This window comes from Nymphalis io, chromosome 3 (genome assembly GCF_905147045.1).
Source record: "Nymphalis io chromosome 3, ilAglIoxx1.1, whole genome shotgun sequence".
In the NCBI taxonomy this organism is placed as follows: Eukaryota; Metazoa; Arthropoda; class Insecta; order Lepidoptera; family Nymphalidae; genus Nymphalis; species Nymphalis io.
Genome location: NC_065890.1, coordinates 3,028,561 through 3,054,808, shown reverse-complemented (window position 1 = coordinate 3,054,808; position 26,248 = coordinate 3,028,561). Strand labels below are relative to the sequence as shown.

The window sequence follows — 26,248 nt, the reverse complement described above, 5'->3', positions numbered from 1 at the left end:
TGATTTATAATATATATACTCTACAGTCTACATAATTATTTTCACAATAGAAATTTATTTGATGTTTAAGTATTTTATACATTTACTGACCGCTTTCATTTAAGTGTCTACTTTTTAATAATATATTGTCTGGCACGAGTATGTCTTGAATTCTTGATTTATAAAATGATTAATTTAATAGGATAGTTTATTAGATTCAACTGTATTGAAAGCAATAGTAATTATTCAAGTTCCTATTATATTAAAAAGTACTACATTTACTTATGCAATATCGTTATTAACGATATTATAATTAAAAGCATTTCTCTATTTTTCACGAAGATTAATATTTATTTTAATGTATTGTAGGGTAATCATATTTCTTAGAAGCTGGCAACTTTAATTCATTCATTGCTTTTTTATAAATTGTTTTATTAATTGACATATTATGACAGTCGTAATTTGAATCTTTAGTATTAGGTTCTGTGCCCCGTGAAATTTGATAAAAAAATTATTGCGTTTTTATTTACACTATTTCTATCTTCAAACCCAATTGTATGCGTCTTATGTGTTTATTAAATATGTTAATACTATTATCAAATTAAATAAAAGTATGTACGTATAGTCTTTAGACAAAGTTTGTATAACATTTCTTTGTTCTCGTTACGGAAGCTGCTACAATGTCTCCAATGGCAAACATTGCAATTTTCGTGCTAACTTTACTATTTCATCAGAGCTATACATATAAACCTGTGGTTTTAATTCACGGTATCATGACTGGAAGTGGTAGTATGGAAATGATAAAACGTAGAATAGAAGAGGTATGTTCTTAACCATAAGAGTATTAGTATTTCATCTTAAGTAAACTTATAAAAAATCAAAGGGATCATAATATTAAATTTGTCTAAAAAAAATTTTTTTTTTTAATTACCTCGTAAGTTAAACTATACCTGTATTAGTTATTATAAAAAAAATTATAAAAATTAATTTTCCAAATATTTTTATGTATAATGTAATTTAAATAAAATAATGTTTATTTTCAGAAACATCCTGGCACAATAGTTTATAATGTTAATAGGTTTGAGAGCTGGTCCAGCCTGGAAACTATGTGGCATCAAGTTTTGGAGATAGGATTGGATGTTGCAAATATCTCGAGTAAACACCCGGAGGGAATTAATCTTATTGGTCTGTACATGGTCATCTAAACATTGATAATCATATTTACACTATTAACTATAAATTACCAATTTTTAATAAGAATTATGAGTAAATGACCTTATACTTCATATGCTTGGAAAAGATCCGGAATAAAATTAAAAAAAAAAAAACAATTTATTTATCATAATTACAGGTTATTCCCAAGGTGGTCTATTAGCACGGGGCATAGTAGAAACATTCTCAAATGTATCTGTTAGCACATTTATATCTTTGAGTTCACCGCAAGCTGGACAATATGGAGGTAAAAATTTATTTTACTTACATATAAGCTTATTCTATTAATTTTTGTTTAAATCTGTAAATAAATTATCTATTTCATAAACACTCTTCTAGTAAAACACTCATTTTTATTAATTTAAAATTTTTTTAAAGCAGTAACAAAGTATAATACATTTCATTCCTTTTTAGATAAGGATTCAAAAAAGGCTTATTTTTAACTATAGTTTGAATTTTATACCAAAGTTGACTTTTAATCTAACATAAATATTATTATTGCTTAAGACAAAAGAAATCTGTTTGTATTTTTGTTTATTATTTATAACTCATAAAACATACATACATACAAAAATAAATAATTAACAATATGAACATTTCACTTTTCAGCTGGATTCCTCCACGTCGTTTTCCCTGGACTAGTCAAAGAATCAGCTTATGAGCTATTCTATTCTAGGGTTGGACAGCACACGTCAGTCGGCAACTACTGGAGAGACCCATACCATCAGACGTTATATGAGTCATACAGTGTATACCTGCCTTATATTAATAATCATATTATGTGAGTACAGACACTTTAATAATTTAAAATTAGTTTTTTTTTGTATATTGGAGTATATGTATATTTATAATTTTTATTTTTTTGTATAAAGAGAATCATAGAAATCTGTATATTAATTATTTTTTTTATTTATATTATTAAAACAAAAAAAATAAGTTTGAAGAAAATTTTTAATATTAAATTGAACTAAACCTTTTATAATAGTTATGTGTTTCAAAATTTAAATTAGTACAATAATTTCGACACGATAGTCAACCGGTTCCATGGTGTAATGGTTAGCACTCTGGACTCTGAATCCAGCGATCCGAGTTCAAATCTCGGTGGAACCTGGCTTTTTTGTTTTTTTTCTTTTGCATACACAATAAATTATTTTAAATGTTTTGAAATTAATAAATAATATATTTATATTTTTAATTATACTACGTATATATGTTTTTTTTTTCAATAATATGACGCATACGATATCATATGTTTTAACATATTGTTTTACGATTATAAATAATCTTGAACTTAAGGTCAGAGATATCTTATTTCATTGAACTAATTTACGTCAGAAAAGTCGATAAATAATAATTGTATTGTTTTTGAATATTATTATATTAAATATGAATATTCTTAATCTCAACAATTATAACTGGGAAAAAAAACGACCTTTATTATAAAAAATACATTTTATTATTATTTTTTTAATTCGTTAATAAGGGGGGCTCATTGAAAAATTTCAAATATTATAATAATTTAAAAATTATTGAACTAAAATGTAATATTATTAATAATATAAGTCTTGTAAGCCAAACTATACAATGATAAACAGATTTTTTATGTTTATTGTACATATTTAATCTTCGAGAAGATTCTTAAAGATTTTTTAAGAAATTCTTGATGAAATTTTTTCTTTTGACATTGACATTGACATTAACATAGCAAGATATATATTTTTTTATTCTTATTTGTATGTCTAAGTACAGAGTTGAATTGAAGCGCCGTTGATAGCTGCTCGAAGATAAGATAAAAAGAGGATACATACTTAAAATTTCGTTTACAAAAAAAAACAATGCGTTCTTAAAAACATTTCATGAAATTACGAAGAAAAATAAAGCACATTATATATAATGTTATAAATTTCCTACTTATAGATCCGCGAAGTCCGATGATTTCAAAAATAATTTGCTCCGATTAAAGAGGCTTGTACTCATTGGTGGACCGGACGACCAAGTGATCACGCCCTGGCAGAGCAGGTATATTTAACATGTAATAAATAACAAGATATCCTTTTTTTCGAATTGATTGTAGCCCAAATTAGGCCCAAATGGCCTAGACAGCGTCATCGGGGGTGAGTATTAAAATACAGCTGGATGCTGGGAGCCCCTCTGAGGCCGATTGCCAAACCTCGGCTCAGGACACCGTCGACGTCTGGAATAGACATGCAGGTTTCCTCACGATGTTTTCCTTCACCGTCAAGCACGAGATGAATTATAATCAAAAATTAATGAAAATTCAGTGATACTTGCCCGGGTTTGAACCCACGATCATCGGTTAAGATTCACGCGTTCTAACCACTAGGCCATCTCGGCTAATTGCATACTTGTAAAATATTATAGTAAATAGTATATATAAATATATAATTTTCTCTTTGCTTATAATATTATATTTTAATTATATTTTTTCAGTCAATTCGGCTACTACGATACCAACGAAACGGTTGTGGAGATGCGAGGTCAGGATATATACTTATCAGACAGGATCGGTCTCATGACTCTGGACAAGAGCAAGCGGTTGCACATTGTGACCGTCCCCGGAGTGAACCACTTCAGTTGGCATATGAATGTGAGCATTGTTGACGATTATCTTCTACCGTATCTAGATTAAAGGTATTCAAAGTTATTCAGAGGTTAATTATATTGAAAGTCCTTGTAATATTATCACGTATGGTTTTTTTTTAATTGTACAAAGTGTATGCATTTTTAAGTAGTAGGGTTGTCAATTCTCTTTGGAATTTTGGAGGGTAAAAATGACGTGAATTTTTTTTTGCGGTAATAATTTCTAGAAGATAAAATATTATTTTGTATAATTGTTTTATTTCGAAAATTTCGTAAACTCGCTAACTCTCAAGTGTCAATTCGGCATTCATTACTAATCTACCAAAATCATATGTTTTTTATTTAATAACACTCTTACAAGCACTTTTTAATCACGTTACACAATTAAATTAAATGTAAAGCAAAGACATATGTATAACATTGTAGAATAATTTTATTGGTATCTTGGTACCTTCAAGAAATTGCTACAAAATGTGATTTTTAAATGTTTCTAAGAAATGTGACAACCCTACTATGCTTTCCAATAACTAGCCTTTTCCGACAATAGGAGGAGTAAACACACATAAACAATTTTGACATAAATTGACGTGAAATCATTGGTCGATATCTTGAATATTATCTATATATATTCATTATGGTTTCGCGAAAAAAAATGGCGTTTCGTTGTTGACTTTGGAAGTAAAATTTAAGTGTTTATAGAGATTTAATTGGAATAGAATTTCTTTGTAAATACATATGTATGATATAGAATTCGTACGAGCCATTACCATGAAATATGTAAATCTAATTTGTTTATCTTTATTCCTTCTTCGATTGGAATATATTAATTTAAGTGAGTAATTAAAGTGTGCAATTGGCTTTATATTTCGTCTTTATTCGGATGTGCCAAAACAATTCCTATTAGTTATGTATCGTTCAATGTATTAGTTTTTATTACAATACTCATATAATCTTAAATTATCGTGATAAAAATGTTCATAAGCGCTCAGTATGTACCGTGTTAGTAATCGTTTTGTAATAACTAATAATATAATTCATGTATTTGGGTATTTGCTTAATTTTAATGGACAATTATTTAAAAAATTAAATAAAGTACTACTAGTGCCATCTGCCGACAAAACGTGCCAAGAGTGTTTGTGACGTCATAATGTTAATGTGAAATCGCAGAATGCGAGTTTATTATTGTGATACTAAAATAAGTTTCAATAATTACTTTTTAATCGATTATCTTTACATTTGTTTTAAAAAATATTGTGATTGTCTTGTCGTATTTATTACTGATTATTTTTATTAAAATAAAACAGTTAAGAAATACCCAATTACATTTACAGTAAGCAATAGTTTTTATTCATAAATCATTTTATTATGTACAAAATACTAATATTATAAGAATTATATTCTTTTAATATCGAAATCGGAATCGGAATCTCATCTTAGTAAAGAGGCTCTCTTACTTAATTATACGGCCTCAGTTATAAGTTGTACAACGGGTGATTAGTTAAACAATGCTGTCTCCTTTTTTCGAATGTCAAATCGATGATGATAGAAAGAGCGAAATATGTGTTTAACTGTACAGCTGTTGCTTACCTTTATAAATAGGGTTGGTATTTTTTATAATTTTGGCTAACGTTTTTTAATATATTTATAATGATATTTTTAGTTGTTATTTAAATAATAATAATGTGATAGGTAAAGAGAAATGTGTAGTGAAAAGCTGTTTATTATTTTCGTGTTATTTGACCAAAGGCATTACATTTTTTTTTTTGTAATTTGGGCAAAAACGGGTACAGTCGGAATTTGTAGTATGTTTAGGGTATTTTTTTTTAATTATAATATATTGTTTTTTTTTGTTAATATAAGCGAATCAAACGGCGGCTGGCAATGCACTAGCTTATTTAATATACAGATTAAAAATACCATAAATATAATGTCACCCTATACACATACAACAAAATTAAAATTAACTTGTATCGTAATTTTATTATGAAAGATTATCATATCAATCATGATTAATACTGATATTATAAATGCGAAATTGTGTTTCTTTGTTTGTTACGCGTTAATGTACTAACTATTCGTGTACTACAGTAACAGCCTGTTAATGTCCCACTGCTGGGCTAAGGCCTCTTCTCCCTTTTGAGGAGAAGGTTTGGAGCTTATTCCACCACGCTGCTCCAATGCGGGTTGGTAGAATACACATGTGGCATAATTTCAATGAAATTAGACACATGCAGGTTTCCTCACGATGTTTCCCTCCACCGTCAAGCACGAAATGAATTACAAACACAAATTAAGCACATGAAAATTCAGTGGTGCTTGCCCGGGTTTGAACACACGATCATCGGTTAAGATTCACGCGTTCTAACCGCTACAGATGGCCATCTCGGCTTTTATTCGTGAACTAACGATCGTGAAATTTTGCACAGACGTTGCCACGTATACAGAAAATGATATAGGGTACATTAGACCCCGAACAAATGATATATGGTATATGAACCCTAGACCCGGAATGAAACATAGTAGCTTGCTTTTTATAACAATGATAGAAGCTAGATTATTTACTTCTTTACTAATTACATGCTCTTTTATTATGTATCGAATATGTATTAATCTATTGACTAATTTTCATCTTGAACTTTTTTGGGATGAAGGATACACTTTATCATAGATTTTATAAGGGGTTAGGATATCCCTATCCTGCTCGTGGTTTGATATATATTTATACTTTATTAAAGTTATCTTATACAAGCTTTGACTTAACATATTACAAGGTAAAATAATAAAGCTGTCAACGAAACGAAACGAGAAGAATCGAAATCAAAATAAAAATTCCTTTTCATTGTTCCAAAATTCATCATCCGTTTTAGTTGAGCTCGGGGGTCGTATTTAATAATATATTATTAATGAATTGACGCATTTTATGAAAGCCATATTTTATTGTAAGCGATAAAAACACTTTTTTTGTATAAAATGTGAAATAAAACACAATTATATGTAATGTATAACAATATATATACATATATATGAATCGTAGATTGCAATTTTACAGCATGTATAATTTAGGTAATTTATAATAAACATAAGTAGACAAAATTTTTAATAAACTTTTTTACGACATCATTTTGTGGTATTTATTTTACTAATGTGTACCTTATTTCCTCAAATCAAGATAGATATAATATTTACAGGACTGCGTCGCTGCTAAGGTAAGTTTTGCGTTGAACCGGCTTTAATTTTTCCTTCGATATAAAGTTATTAAACTTAACTTTACTGGTGGTAGGGCTTTGTGCAAGCTCGTCTGGGTAGGTACCACCCACTCATCAGATATTCTACCGCAAAACAGCAATACTTGATATTGTTGTGTTCCGGTTTGAAGGGTGAGTGAGCCAGTGTAATTACAGGCACAAGGGACATAAAATCTTAGTTCCCAAGGTTGGTGGCGTATTGGCTATAAGCGATGGTTGACATTTCTTAGAATGCCAAGGTCTAAGGGCGTTTGGTGACCACTTACCATCAGGTGGCCCATATGCTCGTCCACCTTCTTATTCTATAAAAAAAAAAAAAAATGTTTTTATTTTCTTCTATTTTTATTAAGTTATATCGTAGTGAACTATAAGTAACGTTATTGATGTTGATTGCCTTGATCTGGGCAAGAATATATAGTTCGCAACTTCCCAAGGTTTGTTTTTTTATTATATATTTGCCGGGTAAAATAATAAATACGATTTTAATTCGGCTGAGACATGTTATGAACAAGAACAATACGTCATAACAAAAAAAGAAACATTTTTTTTATTGTTATAACTTTTTTCTTAAACGTAATACATATTCTACACATTTTAATATAAAAATGACATTGCTTTATTATTTATAAAGCGCTACTTATTTATATTACTTTGGCGATGTAAGGAATACCGAATAGTTAATGTATTAATATTTCTTAGAGCTTCAATGTTTATGGGCGGTTGGTACTACTTACCATAAGGTGAACTACTTCCATGCCGACTTATAAAAAATAGAAAAGAGAACGCTTAATTGGTCTAGCTAACTTGAATGGACACCGTGGACCAAATAGTTCAAGAAGACATCACCAAATCAGTAGTTTTATATTAATATATATAATATATAATAGTTTTATAGACAGCTGTATCCGAGTTCGCTTAGTAGAAATATAAATGTGTAAACAGTTAAATGATACCTAATTATTTAAAAATTTAAATCTTTATTATAAATATTGCGAAACAGAAGTTCTCACAAGTACTTACCACTTAAAACTTTTACGTCAAACTTCTATGATTTCCACGATAAGATACTGATGCTTTGTCAATTAAATTCAACTGATAAGACCAATAGATGTTAACTGGGAGACTTATAATGTTCTTGTTATGTTATATTTTGTTATATCTTGCTCTGGAACTTAAAAAAAAGGATGATGATTGATGAATAAGAACTTATAATATAAACTATATATAAGGGCTTGACGGATTTGTCATAGCGTCAGAGCGGTAGAAGCGCAAGCGATCCCGTGGCGCTCCTCGTTAAGACGGAAAGGGTAGGGTAAGAAATCTGTAATGCATTTTTCAAGCGGTAAAAAAAGGTCTTGACGGGTTCCGGTATCTATCATGACATGAATCACAGTAATAAACTCAATGGCACCTCATCTTCTAAACCTTTCAACCGATCGCACTGATAATTGGTATATATGTGTTATTGTTACAATACGTAACTCGTTATTTATCTACCAATTCACTATATACGAATTAAATACTATAAAGCCACAGATCATATAATATTATACTAGATAGAGCTAACCGGCATAGACCCTACTCACACGCAGCCTTGTAGCGTAATGTCAACTAGTCCAAGATATTAAGATGAAACCATCGATAAATTATTACTTTTTACTGATTAGACATATTCCTAACAATACACAGATTGAATCTCAGCCAGATTTTGTTGGACTTGTGTCTCTTATACTTAATACACGTTTTTAATATTTTAAAGGCATCTGGCATAAACCTTACTCACACAGTCTTCTGTAGTAGGTATATACAATCAATCTAATCATTGATATTGTGATCTTTCAATAGACAATTAAAATATTTTTATTAATATATGCCGTGAGCTATATACTATAAAATCCTACCCGTTTGTTTTGATTATTATGTATAGTATATTCACTTTTTTATAACAAACCTACTATTACAGTAAGTACGTTATTTTAGCACAATAGTGATCCGAAAATATTTCCAATATTCAGTCATTGAGTCATCGTTACCGTTTGAATAACATTCTTAAAAACATCGTTATCTATAAACATTGAATTGCGTAATATTTAAATAACATATTACAACATATTGAACGCTATTTATTTTGATAGTAGTTGCATAAATAACGAATGATTCATAATATTACCGAAATGTTTAAAAAGTAAATGACGCAAATCTAAGATAAAAACATGAATCAAATGGAATTTCTTAAAAAAACAAAACTTAGTACAATATAGGTTTTCTTAGAATAACAGATAAGAGTGATCTTGATAAAGGGGCCCGTCATGACAATTCGACAAAGTCTTCACTTATTTTCGTCACTGATAAGCTATTGAATTTTATCAAACCTTTCAACATCAAATGCTAAATTCTCCATAAATTACCTTATATGGTAGTGACTTTGTGGTTGAATTTGAAGCTGTAATAATGTATTTTCTTTACTAGATCCTAGTAAATGGTAAAGGACTATAAATATTTCACCACCATTAAGATTGATAAGTCTATTAATGGGGGAAAAGGTTAAAAATGTCGTTGACAACCAGAAAACTAAGCTGTGTTTTGAGAAATTAAGTAACTTGGTTCCTTAATCGTAACTGATCTAAATTTTTTGATAAAATTTTAAAAAAAAGTAATATTATTGCAAAAAATATACATGTATTTATTATACGGCTACAGCAGCCGTATAATAAATATAAGTTCAAAATATATATAAGTTCAAAAGCCTGTCACCAGACACAGTAAAATATTGTTGGTTTTTACTTACATAGAATATTCAATGGAAATCTTGTGTTCGGAAATTGGTCCTGCAAGTAAAGCCGTTGATCCTGCGTCTGAACTCTTTCCAGTCGTGTCGGATTTGCCGTCCCATGGGACTATGACAGTGAGATCATAGAGAGGATACTTATGTTTGAGAGCATTGGCAATATGATAAATGGGTAATTTACTTAGTATTATTGTCAAAATATTAGTCTTTAATCTTATCTATTTATCATTATTCTATATACTTACGTATAATCACAGAGGGTATCCAGCAAAGACACCACTCATGGCGTACTAATCAAAGACATTAAGATGATTCCATCGACAATTACTACTTGGTGCTAGGACTTTGACCAAATCCGTCTGGTTACGTTCCACCCACACATCATATATTCTACCATCAAATAATACTCAGTATTGTTGTGTTACTACAGGAGCAAAGGTGCCTATGTCTTTGGGTCGTGGTTACCATTTACCACAGCTGGCCCATTTGCCTGTACCTGTAATATAGAAAAAAAAATCATTACGTCTCTGTTGCCTCAAATAACCTCTAATTAAATAACGTATAAATTATTCATTATATTTCCAAGTATTGAAATAATTATAGTACATGTGACAACATTTCTTTGTAACATGTTTTCCTCGGCTTTTTTGCTAGTCTGGTGTAAGTTGATAAGCTCGTCAGGCATGCGCTCGACCATGAGTCATGACTTTTTTCTTCAATAAGTGCGTGCCGGTCATCGGATTGGCTACGGTCAAAGATTAATCAAATTAATACCTTTACCTAACTATATTTTTTTATTCTAAATGCACGTATAGTATTGTGTATGTGTGTTTATAAAATTTGACCAACTTGACTGAATGAAATTCATATAAATAGACTTATTTTTTAATTTGATTATAATCCATGATATGATAATTTACAATCCCTGAAGCCCATGGATTAGTATGAATAATTGTATAATTTGTGCCTGTAAATGTCGAGTAAATTAGTCACTTAACCGTAAACAGAACATCTAATACATAAAAATCTCGTGTCATGGTGTTTGTGGTCGAAGTCCTCCGAAACGGCTCGACCAATTTTTATGAAATTTGTTATGTATATTTGGGAGGTATGAGAATAGGTCGTAAAGTATATTCCATATCGCTAGCTGATAAGAGTGTCTCCAGAATTATTTTTTCTATATTTTAGACATTATTTTGATTTAACATCAAAAAATACATAACCCCAAATTTTTACCCTCCTAACCCAACATCACATTTTGTAATTACGATTTTAGTATTTTTGTATGAACAATATCAAAATAATTACTTATAGTGAACCTCATCGAACTTTCGTCTACGTCATTCACGAGAAGCCAAGAACAATGGCAGAACAACGTTTGCCGGGTCATCTAGTAAGAATATAAAACAATAATAGGTAGTGGAATGACGGACTGAGGTGTGGGTGATTCTCAGTCAGCCGGTACAGCCGGCAAGCCTTGGGTTAGCTAAACTACACTTGGGTAGGATTTAAAATACTAGATATACATCAGTACAGTAACAACCTGTTAATATCCCACTGCTGGGCCAAGGCCTCCTCTCCCTTTTGAGGAGAAGGTTAGGATATACATCGTATTGTCCAAAATAACCTGATATACCAGACCGTATTTAGGAAGTAGTAGATCCTCCTTCTCCTCTGCCTAGGAAAGCACGAAAATCTATCGGTATTGTGGCTGATCTTCTTCGAATCGTGTCGGTATTACCGTTTCATGAGAATTTCATGAGAAGAAGGCTGAGAGAGTGTGCTGCTTTTGCGATCCGCGTGTTTTCCTTGTGTGCTATAGTATTCCTTGTGTGCTATAATATATAGATTATAGCCTCCGCGGCCAAAATTAGGTCAAGAAGAAAGAAAATGTTACCTTTAGAATATGTAAGACCCTTTTTAAGGTTATATATTAGGTTAAGCTGCAGTAAAACTTCTAATGGACATTTTTTCTATATCGCTTTTTCTTTTATATATTTAGGAAATTTAATAGAGCATATTAAGACAAACGTGCACAACTCTAAAACGCATATAATGAGACCTTTGGAACGTCAATTACTTTTATTTTTATCTGAAGAATTTGGTATTCTGGGTCAACGTATTTACGTTTCACTCTGATTTGCACTTACAACATTTTTTATATCAAACAGATGTCTTCTTCTATTAAATTACATTATACCCATTTACGAGATTTTATTGCAAGATAATTGGATATAGATTTTTTTGTTTAGTTTAGAAAAGATAGAAAATTAATTGATTATTCAATTGGAACCTGGTAGGGCTGTTCTGTAAGAACAAACTCGAAACTGATCGCAGGAACGGTCGTGAAATGTCAAATAGTGATGACGATATTGACCATAATTATTATAACATTTCAAGAATGCACGCATCGAAATTTTAATCACCATAAGTCGGTGGTCAACATTTCACGGGTGAGTAATGAAATGAGTCCTAATAGAACAGCATTGCGGGTGTGAATTCAGGTTTTCGACTAGAACGAACTTCAGACACATTGAAAACACACTTGAAAAAAATAGTATCAATTTTTATGTTTCCTGTTGTGTTTATTCTTTGACAAAACATACCCTTCCCGTCTGCATCAACGTCTCGTGACTCATCGTTCTCAGCTCAAAGATTACATGAATTTTATAACGTTAGTTCATAGCTAATGTTTTGCAATGAATCATTACGCTGATGTGTATCATTCAGGAAATTTTGATACTACGAATGAAAAGATAAACGTTGAATTATATTGAATTATTGTATCATACGTATATATTTTAAATACAATAGCGGGAAAACGGAAATAAGGAAGGAAGTTAGGAGAAATTAGTCAATATTTACTAAATATATTAGATTTTATAAACAAGTTCTTTTTTTAAATCGAGTTCATTGTCAATGACATTGTTGACAGTAATGCGTCACAGAAGAATTTGTGTTTTTAAATTGTTCTATTATCAATTTCAAAATGATATAAGTACATAATTCCGGTAATGAATTGCACTACAGGTGTTTTTTTATCCACTTCCATTTGACAAAAAACATTGACAAGAATAATTGGGATGCCATTGCTATATAAGTACATAGAACAAAATTATAATTATATTAATTTATTTGTTTGAAAATCTTTTAAATAAAACTTCCATAACACATAATCACGCATTCATCAAACGAGTCTTATATAATTTTAGATATTGTATTGTAGTGTCGTAATAACTGTTATGTATTATATATTACATTAATTAATATAAATTGGAAGCAAAGGTCATTTCTGAATTGTTTGTTTTAAAAGATTACTAACGATATTCAATCATCCACTAACAACAAGTACTAAAATATATATTTAAATTTAATTTGCGCCTTAAAACTGTTTTTTTCTGTATGCTTTTTTTCCTATTATTTTCGTCATTGAAGAGGTAACGCGTTCATGCGAAAGTTAATTTAAAAAAATTATAGAATATAAAAATATCTGCACCGTTATGTAGCTATAATATATGTATTTCTATTATTTCTGATACAGTCAGATAGTAGATTTATAATAGATAATATTGTCGTCTAGAATAGCAGAGATAGAACTCATTTTGAAATGTTGACAACCGACTTATGGTGATATGCTATTTTGATGCGTGTGTTCTTGAAATGTAATAATTATAATGGTCAATGTCGCACATCAACTTTCTGACATATCACGACCGTTTTCTGCGATGAGTTTCAAATTTATTCTTACAAAAAAAACTTTTCTGAATCAGGACAAACGGTTGTTATTTATTAATATATTAAATATTGTAACATATTTAATTTATGTGGACCATATATTTAATACAAATGTAAATAAACATAGTAAGAAATAGTATCCGGATATTGCTGGGGAAAGAACACTATTAAGGTCATTAGTAAAGCAATCGTGACCTCCTTGTTAGCACATTCATTTAACAATTCACAAATCTAAATAATGCATGCAATTATCACTCTTATAACAAAGTAATAAAGAGCGGTTTTGTCGTGATATAGTTTTACGTTTGTTTAACTGTTAAGTAACTTGACACAATTATTTTGAGGTAAATCCTGTTATATTCAAGGTAGGTTTCGGAAATGCAAAATAATGTTTAAGAGGATGTTAGTGAGATCCAATGAAACAGCAGTAAAAACCCAAAGTTATTTAAAATATTTGTTACCGTAAAGTAAACTTAAATTTATGTTACTTCGTGTTATTATGAGTTATGATGCCTGATTGGTTTCGAAACGCGAATCTTAGCCGTAAAATGCGGCAAGCTACATAGTTTATAAGTCATCTCGTGCTCGCATCTGTGTCTACCAACACGTTGAAGTAGCGAACTCCAAGCCTTCATAAAAGGAGTGGCGGCCTCAGAACAGCAGTGTCCTACTTTAAGCCTGTAGGTATTTTTTTTATTAACATTGCATATTATACAATAAAGTTCTCCATCGCATCTGTCTGAAAGATAAACTGAAAAACAACTGAGCGGATTTTCATACGGTCTTCACCATTGGACGGATTGATTTATAAGAAAGCTTAAGGTGTATAATTCATTACCACCGTGATTGTTTTTTTCCAACTTCCTTAAGTGTTTTCCAGCTTCCTTAAGTTGAAAAAAAATGCCCACTGAACTAATTAAACAGTCGAAACAGATATATATAGCGATATGAACATTTATGTAGCATCCTATATAGTAGTGCCATAGGTATTCTACACGTTCGAAGTCGGGTCGGGCTAGTTCTATATACAATCTCTAACTAAACTAATTAGCATAACCAGCATAAGAATGTTATGACCGTCATGATTGTAAGAACATTGGCCCACAAATATAAAAGAAACAAAGAATTGTTTTGGCGGTGGACTAATTGATTTGTGAGTGGATTTTCCCCGGAACACAGGTTTTTATCAACTGTGTACAAAATACCATAGATAAAATTAAAAAAAATATAAAGTAGTTATTTAATATTTTTAAGATAAAATAGCTAAATAAATACTTAAGAAGTCAAGGCTTGTCACGGTCAATAAACTTAGAACTATAACTTATGTACATAGGTATGTACCTTTTTTATATTTTTAAAATGTCAAGAATATTATACTGGTTATAATATATTCTTAAGGTAAGAAATAATAAAATGACTCCATAATTAGCGGCAATGTTAATGAATATCGCTATATACTATTTCCTAGATATTAGATAAATACTTAATTGTAATATGACGGTTTTGTCCCGACGTGAAAATTGTCTTTATTATAATTACTGTTTATCTGATAACAAAATAATATTGTGATCGACGCAAAGATAGTCTTAAAAGCACTTTAATAAATAAAAATCATATTTCAATAAATCATTAATAATTGTGACATATTACTCAATACAATATTAATACAGATGATAAAAAAGCATGGAAACTGGTGGTAGGGCTTTGTGCTCGTTTGGGTAGGTTCAACCACTCAACTATAAATATTCTACCGAAAAACAGCAGTATATGGGCGTTGGGGGCCCATATGCTTGTCTACCTACCTATATAATAAAAAAATGGAATTAGTATTGATAATTATAAGGAATAATTATACTATTGAAGACGGTGCTATATAACCGGTGGAAACGAGTAACTACCGAGTTTCTTGCTGTTCACGGTAAAACTTACAGTCCTAACCGGTTGTAGCTTTACATCTATACTAATATTATAAATGCGATACTGACTCTGTTTGTTTGTTACGCTTTCGTTTTGGATTCGGTATGAAACAAGCTCGAACCCCAAGGAATTTTATATACTTTTTATATACTTACTTAAAACCTGCTCACCCCCAACACGTAGGCGATAAACAGTTTAATATAATAATTATGTTAACATAACAATTTTGGATCGACATTGCATAAGATTAAGTTATAAACCATTAGTAATATGAGTTATATAATATATAGAAAAACCACAAGGAATTCAGAAGTTTCACTATTACTCTCTTTCTCAATAATCAATTTATATATCCGTCATTAGAAATCATTGAAATATGTGTAATTTATTGTTTTTTTTATTATAAGCATTTAAATTGATTGATTGTTAAAGGTATACATGTTTTAGTTTTTTATAAATGACTTCCTTACCCCAGGTTGTATGTGTTTACGCGTGCTATGCGAAGCTTGTAACTTAGTGTTACAATTAATATACATAATATTTTAATTTATCGTAATATAATTTAAAAAAGCAGAAATTGCCCAGTCGTTAGAGCGTGTGAATATTAACCGATGATCGTGGGTTCAAAACTGGCCAAGCACCACTGAATTTTCATGTGCTTAATTTGTGATTATAATTCATCTCGTGCTTGACGGTGACGGAAAACATCGTAAGGAAACATGCATGTGTCTATTCTATTTCACTGAATTTCTGCCACACGTGTATTCCACCAACCCGCATTGGAGCAGCGTTGTGGAATAAGCTCCAAAATACTTCTCCTCAAAAAAAGGAAGAGGAGGCCTTAGCTCAGCTGTGGACCATTCACAGGCTGTTACTATAATATAATTAAATGCTTGTCAATGTTTATATCAAAACAATTAAATAATATTATGAATATATATATAAATATACGTTTATACATCAAAATAGGTACGATTATTTAAAAAATATATATTCACGGTATTTCCCGGGCTTAAATACAAATCCGTAAATAACTAACTCATTAAAATCAGTTTAGTGGTTTTAAAGTAAAAAAAGTAACGTAAAGAATTACTTAAGCATTTGTGTATTACTATGAATAACTACACATAATTAGTGGTACATTTATGTATAAGACTAGACCGATACGCTGACACTATAAAGTATTAAGCTTAGATTCGAATTAATTATGAATAAAAACTTTCTCTTGAGATACCAGAGCCTAGTGTGTTTATATAAAACATGAAAATAAACTTAAATACTCAGAAAACTAAAATACAACGCATACACTTACATAATATTACGTGAAAAGAAAAACGAACGTCGCGAAATTCGCTTTAAAACGTAAAATAAAATTAACTGATCACCCATTAACACGATAAAAATATCACACTGACAGCTGTTCGTGAAGCGTAAAGACAAGACGCATATATTTAGATCTCGACGATGTCTTTCAGAGAATCTTAAAAAATCAGAGTTCGCGTTAAATTTAATTATAGATAACTTCAAAGGAACAAGAAATTTGCAAATGTATTAAAAATAGTTTATTAATACAGTGGTAGTTTAACTGAATTTAATATTAACGGGGAATAACAACGATTTTATATTAATTACGTTCAATACACTTGAAAAATCACGGCATGAGGTTACGGATTCACGATCATCAATGGCTGACTCATTCATAGGGGGATCCCTTATCGCACGCTGCGCGAGCGCGATGCTTCAAAGCTTATAAGCAGCGCGGCTTCCAAATTTAAATCATTCGCACGCTAAACTCAGCACGAGCAAGACGCTTTGTTAACATATAGTTTTGTTTAATACAATCAAAATGAAAAATTACTCTATCCTCGGTAATAAGAAGAAAGTGACCATGGAGGCTAATCCGACTAGTCTTAAGGTGGTTGGAAACAATTGTGTTGTGAGAGTGAAAATAAATCAAGGAGAAATCGAAGTGATCGGCAATGACTGCCGTGTAGAGATTGTCGACAATACTGGTACCGTTAACTTAGTGGGCAGCGGTGGTACAGTTGTCATCACAAAAAGGTGGAAGGGTGACAAGGTTTCTATGGTCGGACCTAATTGCCACCTTATGGTAAATGGCAAAGACAAGACAGCACCGACATATGAAGCTCAGCTGTCCCCTTTCAGTAAAGAACTGGATGACGTCATTGAATCGATTTTTTCTTTCGTGATGCGATGATAGATATCGATTGTGATGCGGATTATAGATTTGATAGCGGATCATCGCTGGATACCGTCGGCTTTTTCTTTGGATCCGAAGCTTTGGTGGAAGCTTGCGTTGTTTCAAACGAAAAATGAATTATTAGCTTCCTTTTGTGAATGTTTGGTGTTAATGTCATTGCAATTTTAGTATTTTATATAAAGTATAGAAAGTTCGATTATAATTTGAACATGTATACAAAACATATTTTAAATAAATAAAGTATTACTAATATTAACTGTGACGTAAGATCCATCTTGATAATAACATGATAATATGACAAAATTATCTACCTTTTATATATTATATACCTATGTATAACATGTATGGTTTTTACTTATCTTCCCTTTATAATACGTTAAAGCATTATTATCTGTGGTTATAGAAATAATTCGTTGTTCCTTTTTTAAACACCAAGCCAAGAATTTAATGGAATAGAGCACACTGTCTGAACGGATGTCACTTCCTTATTTGTCTAGACATACATTACAATATTAAATAGTACTTAAAACTAATTATAATAAACACCATTTTGATTGCCCGTTTGCATCGAACAGTAAACATATTTGTTTATGTGCAAAAAAACCTTTTAGCATAGTTACAAAATTTAGGTTAACGAACTCTTTCCATTCCATTCTTGAATTAGAAAAATATACCGTTTTGTTCATCTTGATAATATTTGATATCTAATCGACATAGTTCTTTATTTTTTTTAGATTATGCAACATAATAAAAAAATATCCGTCAATTATTATTATTGATTAAAGGCTCACATTATAAATAGGTGTTTGTTAAATAACAATATGATTAGAGAAACAAACGTAATATAGGCTTAATTTATTATTAGCATCGAAGAATCGTATTATTAAATAAACGTAAATTATCACTTCGAGGGACAGTTCACAGTACTTTATATAAGTATTGTTATGATATCAACAAAGATATGTATAATGGTCCGAAAAGTATTAAAGAAATAATTAAATATTACACGCTTCTGAAACTTGTAAACTCATAATTCAAACATTATTTCGCCAACGTCCATACCACGTTGAATACACCGGTTCTCGTCCGATCACCGAAGTTAAGCAACGTCGGGCGCGTTCAGTACTTGGATGGGTGACCGCCTGGGAACACCGCGTGCCGTTGGCTTTTTTTAATTTTTTCGACCAAAGATAAGTCAATTAACTCATTATATACATCAAAAATATTGTGCTATAAAATTCTGAAATTAGGAAACAAGCTTAAAGTCGTAGTAGTTATATATTAATTGCTTAAAATGTTATATAGACAACTATATCTTTAACGTGCTGACGCGTTATATATCATGCCTATATAATAAAGAGGTTAGCTATTAACCAACTTCAAAATAGTTTTATCATTCTCTACCTTGCGTGTATGGGTTTTTTTATTTGCTGATTCCGATTTTAAAAGCCATTATCGCATAGAATCATATTTTAATATGACTATGGGCTTATGATCAATAAAAAAGCATTGAAATTATGAAAAAAACTAAAAAATATTAAGTTCTAGTTAATATCCGTTTATATGATAAAACGACATACCTAAGTTAAATGGTGGAAGGATAAACTTTGTCTAAAAAAATCTTCTATCAAGTTACGATGAATAAAATTAGTATTTCATGCTTTTGTTTTAATTTGAACCAAGTCTTCTCCTAAAAATAAAAAAAGCCAACGGCACGCGGTGTTCCCAGGCGGTCACCCATCCAAGTACTGAACGCGCCCGACGTTGCTTAACTTCGGTGATCGGACGAGAACCGGTGTATTCAACGTGGTATGGACGTTGGCGATTAATTTGCTGTAATAATGACACTGGACAGAACTGTTTGTTTTTTAACTGTATCAGCAAAATTCAATCCGAGGTTTTGAACTTCTTAGATTTTTTTAACACAATAACAACTCCGTTGTTTTAATAAAATAGATAACCGCACCGCAATACAACAGTACTTAGTATTGTTGCATTTCGGTTTAAAAAGTGGGTGAGCCAGTGTAATTACAGGCACAAGGGACATAACAACTTAGTTCCCAAAGTTGATGACGAATTGGCAATGTAAGTGAAGGTTAACATTTCTTAAAATGCCAATGTTTATGGGCGTTGATGACCACTTACCATCAGGTGGCCCATATGCTCGTCCGTCTACGTATTCTATAAAAAAAATCACACTTCAAACCGCAACAATACCTATTAAGCATTACTCTGTGTCGGTAGAATATGTGATGAGTGGATAGTACCTACCCAGACGTTTGCACAAAACCTTACCACCAAATCAAGTGAAATACTCTTACTGCAACAGTGTTAAAAGTGTCATTAACTAATTTGTATTTATTCTTGGTGATCGACATCCGATGGCACGATATCAAATTAGTTAATCAACAACTTTGAACAAAGTTTTAGAAATTGTATAATCTAATCTGTATCTGGCATCGCTGACGTGTGAACTTCAGGAAAATGTCGAGAATAATTAAAAAAGATAAAAACTAACTGATAAATCGATTACTGTCATGTGTTGGTCGTACGTCACTGTTGGAAGGGACTTCACAATATGGTCTTGGTGATTCTGTTTCACTGGATTTGTCAGCGGTCGGATTATCAGCATCAGATCTTAAACTTTTTGCCATAATGGTCTATGGAATAAAAATTTGATATTATTAATTTGTATTTTTTACTTATTTTGTTGCTATTTATTTAACAAATATTTATTTATTTAAAGGAAACAATAGCAATGAATACATTATTAATTAGTACATTATATATTACAAGAGATTACGGTAACGACTGTGCTAGTGTAAACCGTGTCACTTTCGACAAGCATCTTTTCGTGAGCAGAATTTATTGTTTTAATCACAATTTTGAGATAAACGATTGATATTGCGGTACACGATTAATAACATTTAGAAAAAATAAAGAATAATACCAAGTATATGTGTAGTGGGCAAGGATGTGTGAGAGTGTGTTGTTTGAAGTGTATGTGTATAGTATTATGTGTGTTTGCGTGTGTGGACGTGTATGTGAAGTTGGATGAGTGAGTGAATATTTATGATTAACTATTTGCAATTTCCTCTGTTTTAAAACAGTCTAAAACATCGAAAGTTATATTTTTATATTGTTATTTTTATTTTATTGGTTATCATCAACTTGAAATCTTACTGGTAATAAAGTCCAGTATAATTTCATTATAAATCTAATCTTAAAAATAGCTGAGGAAGGTTCTGCCATCTCTCAGGATTATATGAGACATTCATTGAGTAATATTTGCGTAAGATATTCTAATAATAAAATGAAGACATTTATGGTGGTTTAGAACTTTGAATAAAAATGTGTATACATATAGAGCATAAGCCATTGTGATCCCTTAATTCTAATTAAAAATTGTAAATTTAATTTCAGTAACATAAATTGATAGATTTAGATACATCTTATCTCTTTGACAATGTACTGCTAATGGTCTGAGGACAGATTCTCATGTCTGGATAATAAATATGTGATAACTAAACGACATAGTATCCAATATAGCTTATTCAACTATAAAATGAAATTCAAATCAATATTTGAACTTCCTCATTCAGTAGTACATAGAAATTCACGAATAAAACACTATTGTCATATATTTGTTTACCATTGTTCTAAGCGGAGGTAAAAGTTATGTATTTAAAAATATTGCGAAATCATAAATAATGATAGTTTCTAATAATCATTAATCTTATAATGATATTATTAGTCGTTAAGGTTTTTAAAAGGTTTTACTAATAACTTAAAGTATTTATTTGTTTTGTTAACTCAAAAGGTTTTTATTTATAATTTGGACGGTTTGTATCCAGATATATTGATTAAATAATAATTAATTATATGTAATATTAAGAACTTTATTATTTACAAAATACAAAATTAAATTGAATACTATATAATATATTTTTAATAAATTTAATATAATTTTGCTACAGCTATCGCCAACGTCCATACCACGTTGAATACACCGGTTCTCGTCCGATCACCGAAGTTAAGCAACGTCGGGCGCGTTCAGTACTTGGATGGGTGACCGCCTGGGAACACCGCGTGTCGTTGGCTTTTTGCAGTTTTAGGGCTAAAAAATTTATTTTATTTAAAACTTACATTAGACACACAATACGCTAATAGTAGTCTACAGAGGGGTTATGCGAGGCAGGAAATGCCTTAAAAGTGGGGCTGTTGTGGATTTCCAGAAATAGAGATGGTACGGATGGAATTTAGAATTTGACGCGGTGTCTATTATTATTATTTATTGGTATATGATAGCTATAATTATCCGTATCCATCATCATCCGATTTAGAAATTATTGCATAAATAATTGATTCTCACATAGTACCCCTCCCCTGGAGCTAAGTGAATAGAATTATAATTTGGTAATTACTTTAAAATTAACCATCGAATAGGCTTATTGTTTTTTGTTGATTTTATTAAGAAAGATTGAACTAAAGAATAATTTATCGACATTAAATAACAATATTGGGTTTTTTTTATTATATATTTAGGCGGATGAGCATATGGGCCACCAGATGGTAAGTGATCACCAACGCCCATAGACATTGGCATTGTAAGAAATGATAACCATCGCTCACATCACCAACGCGCCATGAACCTTCGGAACTAAGATGTTATCTCCCTTGTGCCTGTAATTACACTGGCTCACTCACCCTTCAAACCGGAACACAACAATACTAAGTACTGTTTTGCGGTAGAATATCTGACGAGTGTGTGGTACCTACCCAGACGAGCTTGCACAAAGCCCTACCACCAGTAATGCCGGATACGATGCGATATATCAATAAAATATATAATATATAAATTGTATTTTGTATTGTATAATTAACATATTGTATAACAGAAACAACTAAACGATTAACAAAAACAGAAGAACTGACAAAAAAAGACAACGACGACTTTAAATTTAATGAGATTTGCATTTTTCTATGATCGACTCAATTTTTTATTTTAAATAACCAATCTAGTTAACCTAGAGACAGCTCACCTGATTAGTCCGCTTCTCTTTGTTATGAGTATTCTCTTTATTAAAGTTTGGATTCAAATATTCTTAGAATAATTGGCTTATTAATCTGACAGTTTTGTTTTGTATATGTAGTACATTGTTTACAATGGAAGGATATTAAAATTTATTGCATATAATAAATAAAAAATAAATTTTGTTATCTTGACATATTTCGAGGAAAGAGTTAGTAAGCTATGAGTATTATTGCTTTGTTTTTATTATTTCTGTACTTAGTATATATGATAACATTGTGTTGCTGAAAGGGACTTTACAGGGACTGGCATTTATCTTTTATTTACAATAGTCTAAAACTTATCATCCTACCGATCCTGTACTTGAAATTAAGTAAAACCAATAAGAACTTTTTTATTGTAGACAATATGACTTATATACTTCTTCAAAGAAATCTAAATACTGAATTCATCTTGATGGCATTCAAACGAGAAATTAATATTGAGAAGCTTTTTGATGTTTTTTGATATACATTCCCAATACATTGATGTCGAATAAATATCACAACAAAGATTGATTTAATTGACTCACTTTGATCGAAGGTTGCTTTCGTTTAGATCAGTCATAAATCAGTAATAAAATATGGCCCCGCGGCTGAGTGACGTATTACACTTTTGGTAAGCTAGTAAAATGCGTCTCAATTACAGTAAGAGTTCGTATGTAAATGAAATGAAATAAATATTTATTGCAATATAACTTAAAATATGTTCCGTACCGTACCGTAACAGCCTGTGAATGTCCCACTGCTGCTGGGTTTGAACCCACAATCATCGGTTAAGATTCACGCGTTCTTACCACAGGGTCATCTCGGCTTTTTCTGTAATAATATAAAATAAATTAAACTTTATCTTACAGTAACATTGAAATAATTATATCCTATAATAAAGAAAGCCAAACTTTAATTTGTGTATCTGTTATCTCATTGAATTTAATAATTTATGCTGACACAATTTGCTTAAAACTCGGATGGGACAGCATTCCGACACATCGGTTGAGAGATCGCATGGCCAACGACTTCAGATATTTTCCGAGTTACGAGAGTGCAACACTACGAGTTCCATTACTACAGGGTACTATCAGTAGTTTTAGTAGAAAAACTCAAACATCGGCTCGACCCAGAATTCGCAACCAGGGAGCCAATTCTACTAACAAAATTTCAGTCACTTTATCGCAATTGAATCGAAACGTAATTGATAACGTTCAACCGTTTTCTTATATTTCGAAAACAATAATCCGGTTGCACGTATCTTACTCTACCTCCTAAATCCTACCTCTATAAATTAGTAAAATTGTATCCCAGTTACGATTCCACTGACTTTTTTTTTGTGAGGATTAGAACCGGGAACGTATTGTATCTGTTAAAAAATAATAAAAATGAAAAACAGATTCTTACAATGTACTGTCAGCTGACCTATTCAGTTTCTTAGTCTTGGGGTCGAGGTGACCTACTTTATACAATATTTGATGGTTACGCGTTTCGTTAGGTCTAACATTATATTATATATATATTACTTAACGACATATTCGTCATTTCGACTGTTATATTGTTATAATTAATGAACACTAAAATATTGAAATCTTGATTCACTAACTTTAATGTTGCGACACAGCACTTGCATTTCTCATACTGATACTGTTTCAAAAAAGATCCCCTTTTAAAAGTTTAAATAGTGAATGAATATCAATTGAGAAAATAGGGGGTATATTTATTGTACTACCTAACATTCTAATGTTAGGTAGTACAGTAAATATATCTAAGAAATTACCGACCCTTGTTTGTTTAATCACGACCGACTCTTTATTGTATATTACAGGCATAATGCAATCGCTTGTTTTATCACACAGGTAGCTCGGAAGGGACTTATCGCAGGTAGGTGGATAAGCTATTGGTGGCAGGAAGATTCTCCATATCTTAAAAAAAATTGTCAAAATAATAGTTATTGCCAAAAGTAAATAACAAAATTCAGTTTACCAGATAAAATAAATAAAATAAATATAAATATTGATCTATAATTTTTTTTATATATTTACACGGAATTACGTTTTGTATTAATCTGTTGTGTATGTTCTTATATATCTATTTAAGTTGTTAATCGATTTAAAGATATAATTTGAAATTACCGGTTTGATTATAATGTCAAGTGACAATCGCAATATACAAACAAGGAAACCACTTGTATTAAATATAATAATTATAGAATGGTAAAGCTATTATAGGTACATACAATTTAGTCTAATAAATATGTATATGTATAAAATAAATTATAATAGAATTTCTATAGTTAAATATGTGGCAAACAAGGCGGCCCTATAACTAGTTAATTACGTCAAAATTTAATTAAGAGTTTTTTTTTAATCCAATTAAAGGATCTTGATAATTAAAAATTGGTTTAAATCAATGTCTTTGATCAGCAAAAGTTTGCGGCTTGCTGCGTTAACAACAACAGAAACAAGATATTTGTTTTACAAATAAGTTGAGCGTTGAGTGCAAAAAAAGGTTTTATTTTATTAAGCCATGCTGATTAGTTAATATTAAAACACTCCAGTAACAAAACAAGCAAGTATCGTAAATAGTATATTCTAAGATTATATCAATCATAAATAATTGACTACTACTGCTTTTTGTGTAAGTAATTTTTGTAAACAAAAAAAAACAATATAATTTTAGTTTAGTTTGTACATTCAAAATATGTTTTTATAATCGCCAACGTCCATACTACGTTGAATACACCGGTTCTCGTCCGATCACCGAAGTTAAGCAACGTCGGGCGCGTTCAGTACTTGGATGGGTGACCGCCTGGGAACACCGCGTGCCGTTGGCTTTTTGCTGATGACAAAATTAAATTCCGTGTGTTCTTTACCTGTTATGGTTACTTTTTGTTTTTTTAATTATGAGTGTTAATTAAGTCCGCATCATTATTGCTTTTACTTACTTTAAAAAAAGGCTTTAATTAATGAAGATGGTTAAGTTAGTTTCTCTCATTGCGCTTTCTTAAATGTTAATTTGACACGAAATAATGCCACAATACCTGCACCTCCTATGCAAGTTAAGATGTCTTACAGTTTTTAGTTGTCATAAAAAAATAAGAATAAAGACTGAAGATTGTATTTAATAATGAAAATTAAAAAATGCAACGAATATTCGGTTACACCCAATAGTAATTCTGCGTATTCGGTATTATTTTAATTTTCGACTGAATTCTGAATACTTACAACGAACAAAAGTAAAAAAGTGTAATAAAGTGACTTTCCTTTTTATTAATGCTGAACATACTTTAGTTTTAGAAATCGTGTTTTCTCTTTTCTTATAGGGAGATCAATTTAATGGAACGCATATGTTCCTTATGTAAATATTTTTGCTAAGAGATCAAAAAGATGTAACAAAATAATTTTATTCAACTATGTACTTTTTTATATTTTAGTTATGAGTGAAATAGTTCATGGTAACTCCAAAAGTTAAGAGTGTGCAGTGCAGTTA

General features: G+C 30.7%; 2 protein-coding genes and 5 non-coding genes across 7 annotated transcripts; 6 read left to right on the top strand and 1 right to left on the bottom strand.

Moving 5' to 3' along the window:
* Nucleotides 1-448: 448 nt before the first annotated feature.
* Nucleotides 449-6,877, top strand: LOC126781326 (lysosomal thioesterase PPT2 homolog). The gene is made up of 6 exons (XM_050506262.1): nucleotides 449-800; nucleotides 1,023-1,164; nucleotides 1,331-1,438; nucleotides 1,801-1,972; nucleotides 3,109-3,210; nucleotides 3,643-6,877. Exons 1-6 carry the CDS (start codon nucleotides 660-662, stop codon nucleotides 3,839-3,841), a joined length of 864 nt encoding a protein of 287 aa, XP_050362219.1. The 5' UTR covers nucleotides 449-659; the 3' UTR covers nucleotides 3,842-6,877.
* On the top strand, nucleotides 2,230-2,301 carry Trnaq-cug (transfer RNA glutamine (anticodon CUG)). The gene has a single exon. It is a non-coding gene; the product is annotated as a tRNA-Gln (tRNA).
* A 10,363-nt stretch (nucleotides 6,878-17,240) lies between the features above and the next one.
* LOC126781337 (uncharacterized) lies at nucleotides 17,241-17,960 on the top strand. The gene has a single exon (XM_050506277.1). It carries the CDS (start codon nucleotides 17,324-17,326, stop codon nucleotides 17,693-17,695), a length of 372 nt encoding a protein of 123 aa, XP_050362234.1. The 5' UTR covers nucleotides 17,241-17,323; the 3' UTR covers nucleotides 17,696-17,960.
* A 786-nt stretch (nucleotides 17,961-18,746) lies between these two features.
* On the top strand, nucleotides 18,747-18,865 carry LOC126781499 (5S ribosomal RNA). The gene has a single exon (XR_007670666.1). It is a non-coding gene; the product is annotated as a 5S ribosomal RNA (ribosomal RNA).
* A 537-nt stretch (nucleotides 18,866-19,402) lies between these two features.
* Nucleotides 19,403-19,521, bottom strand: LOC126781498 (5S ribosomal RNA). Its single transcript, XR_007670665.1, has one exon. It is a non-coding gene; the product is annotated as a 5S ribosomal RNA (ribosomal RNA).
* Nucleotides 19,522-21,680: 2,159 nt separating this feature from the next.
* LOC126781496 (5S ribosomal RNA) lies at nucleotides 21,681-21,799 on the top strand. The gene has a single exon (XR_007670663.1). It is a non-coding gene; the product is annotated as a 5S ribosomal RNA (ribosomal RNA).
* A 3,674-nt stretch (nucleotides 21,800-25,473) lies between these two features.
* On the top strand, nucleotides 25,474-25,592 carry LOC126781503 (5S ribosomal RNA). Its single transcript, XR_007670670.1, has one exon. It is a non-coding gene; the product is annotated as a 5S ribosomal RNA (ribosomal RNA).
* The last annotated feature ends 656 nt before the right edge of the window (nucleotides 25,593-26,248 follow it).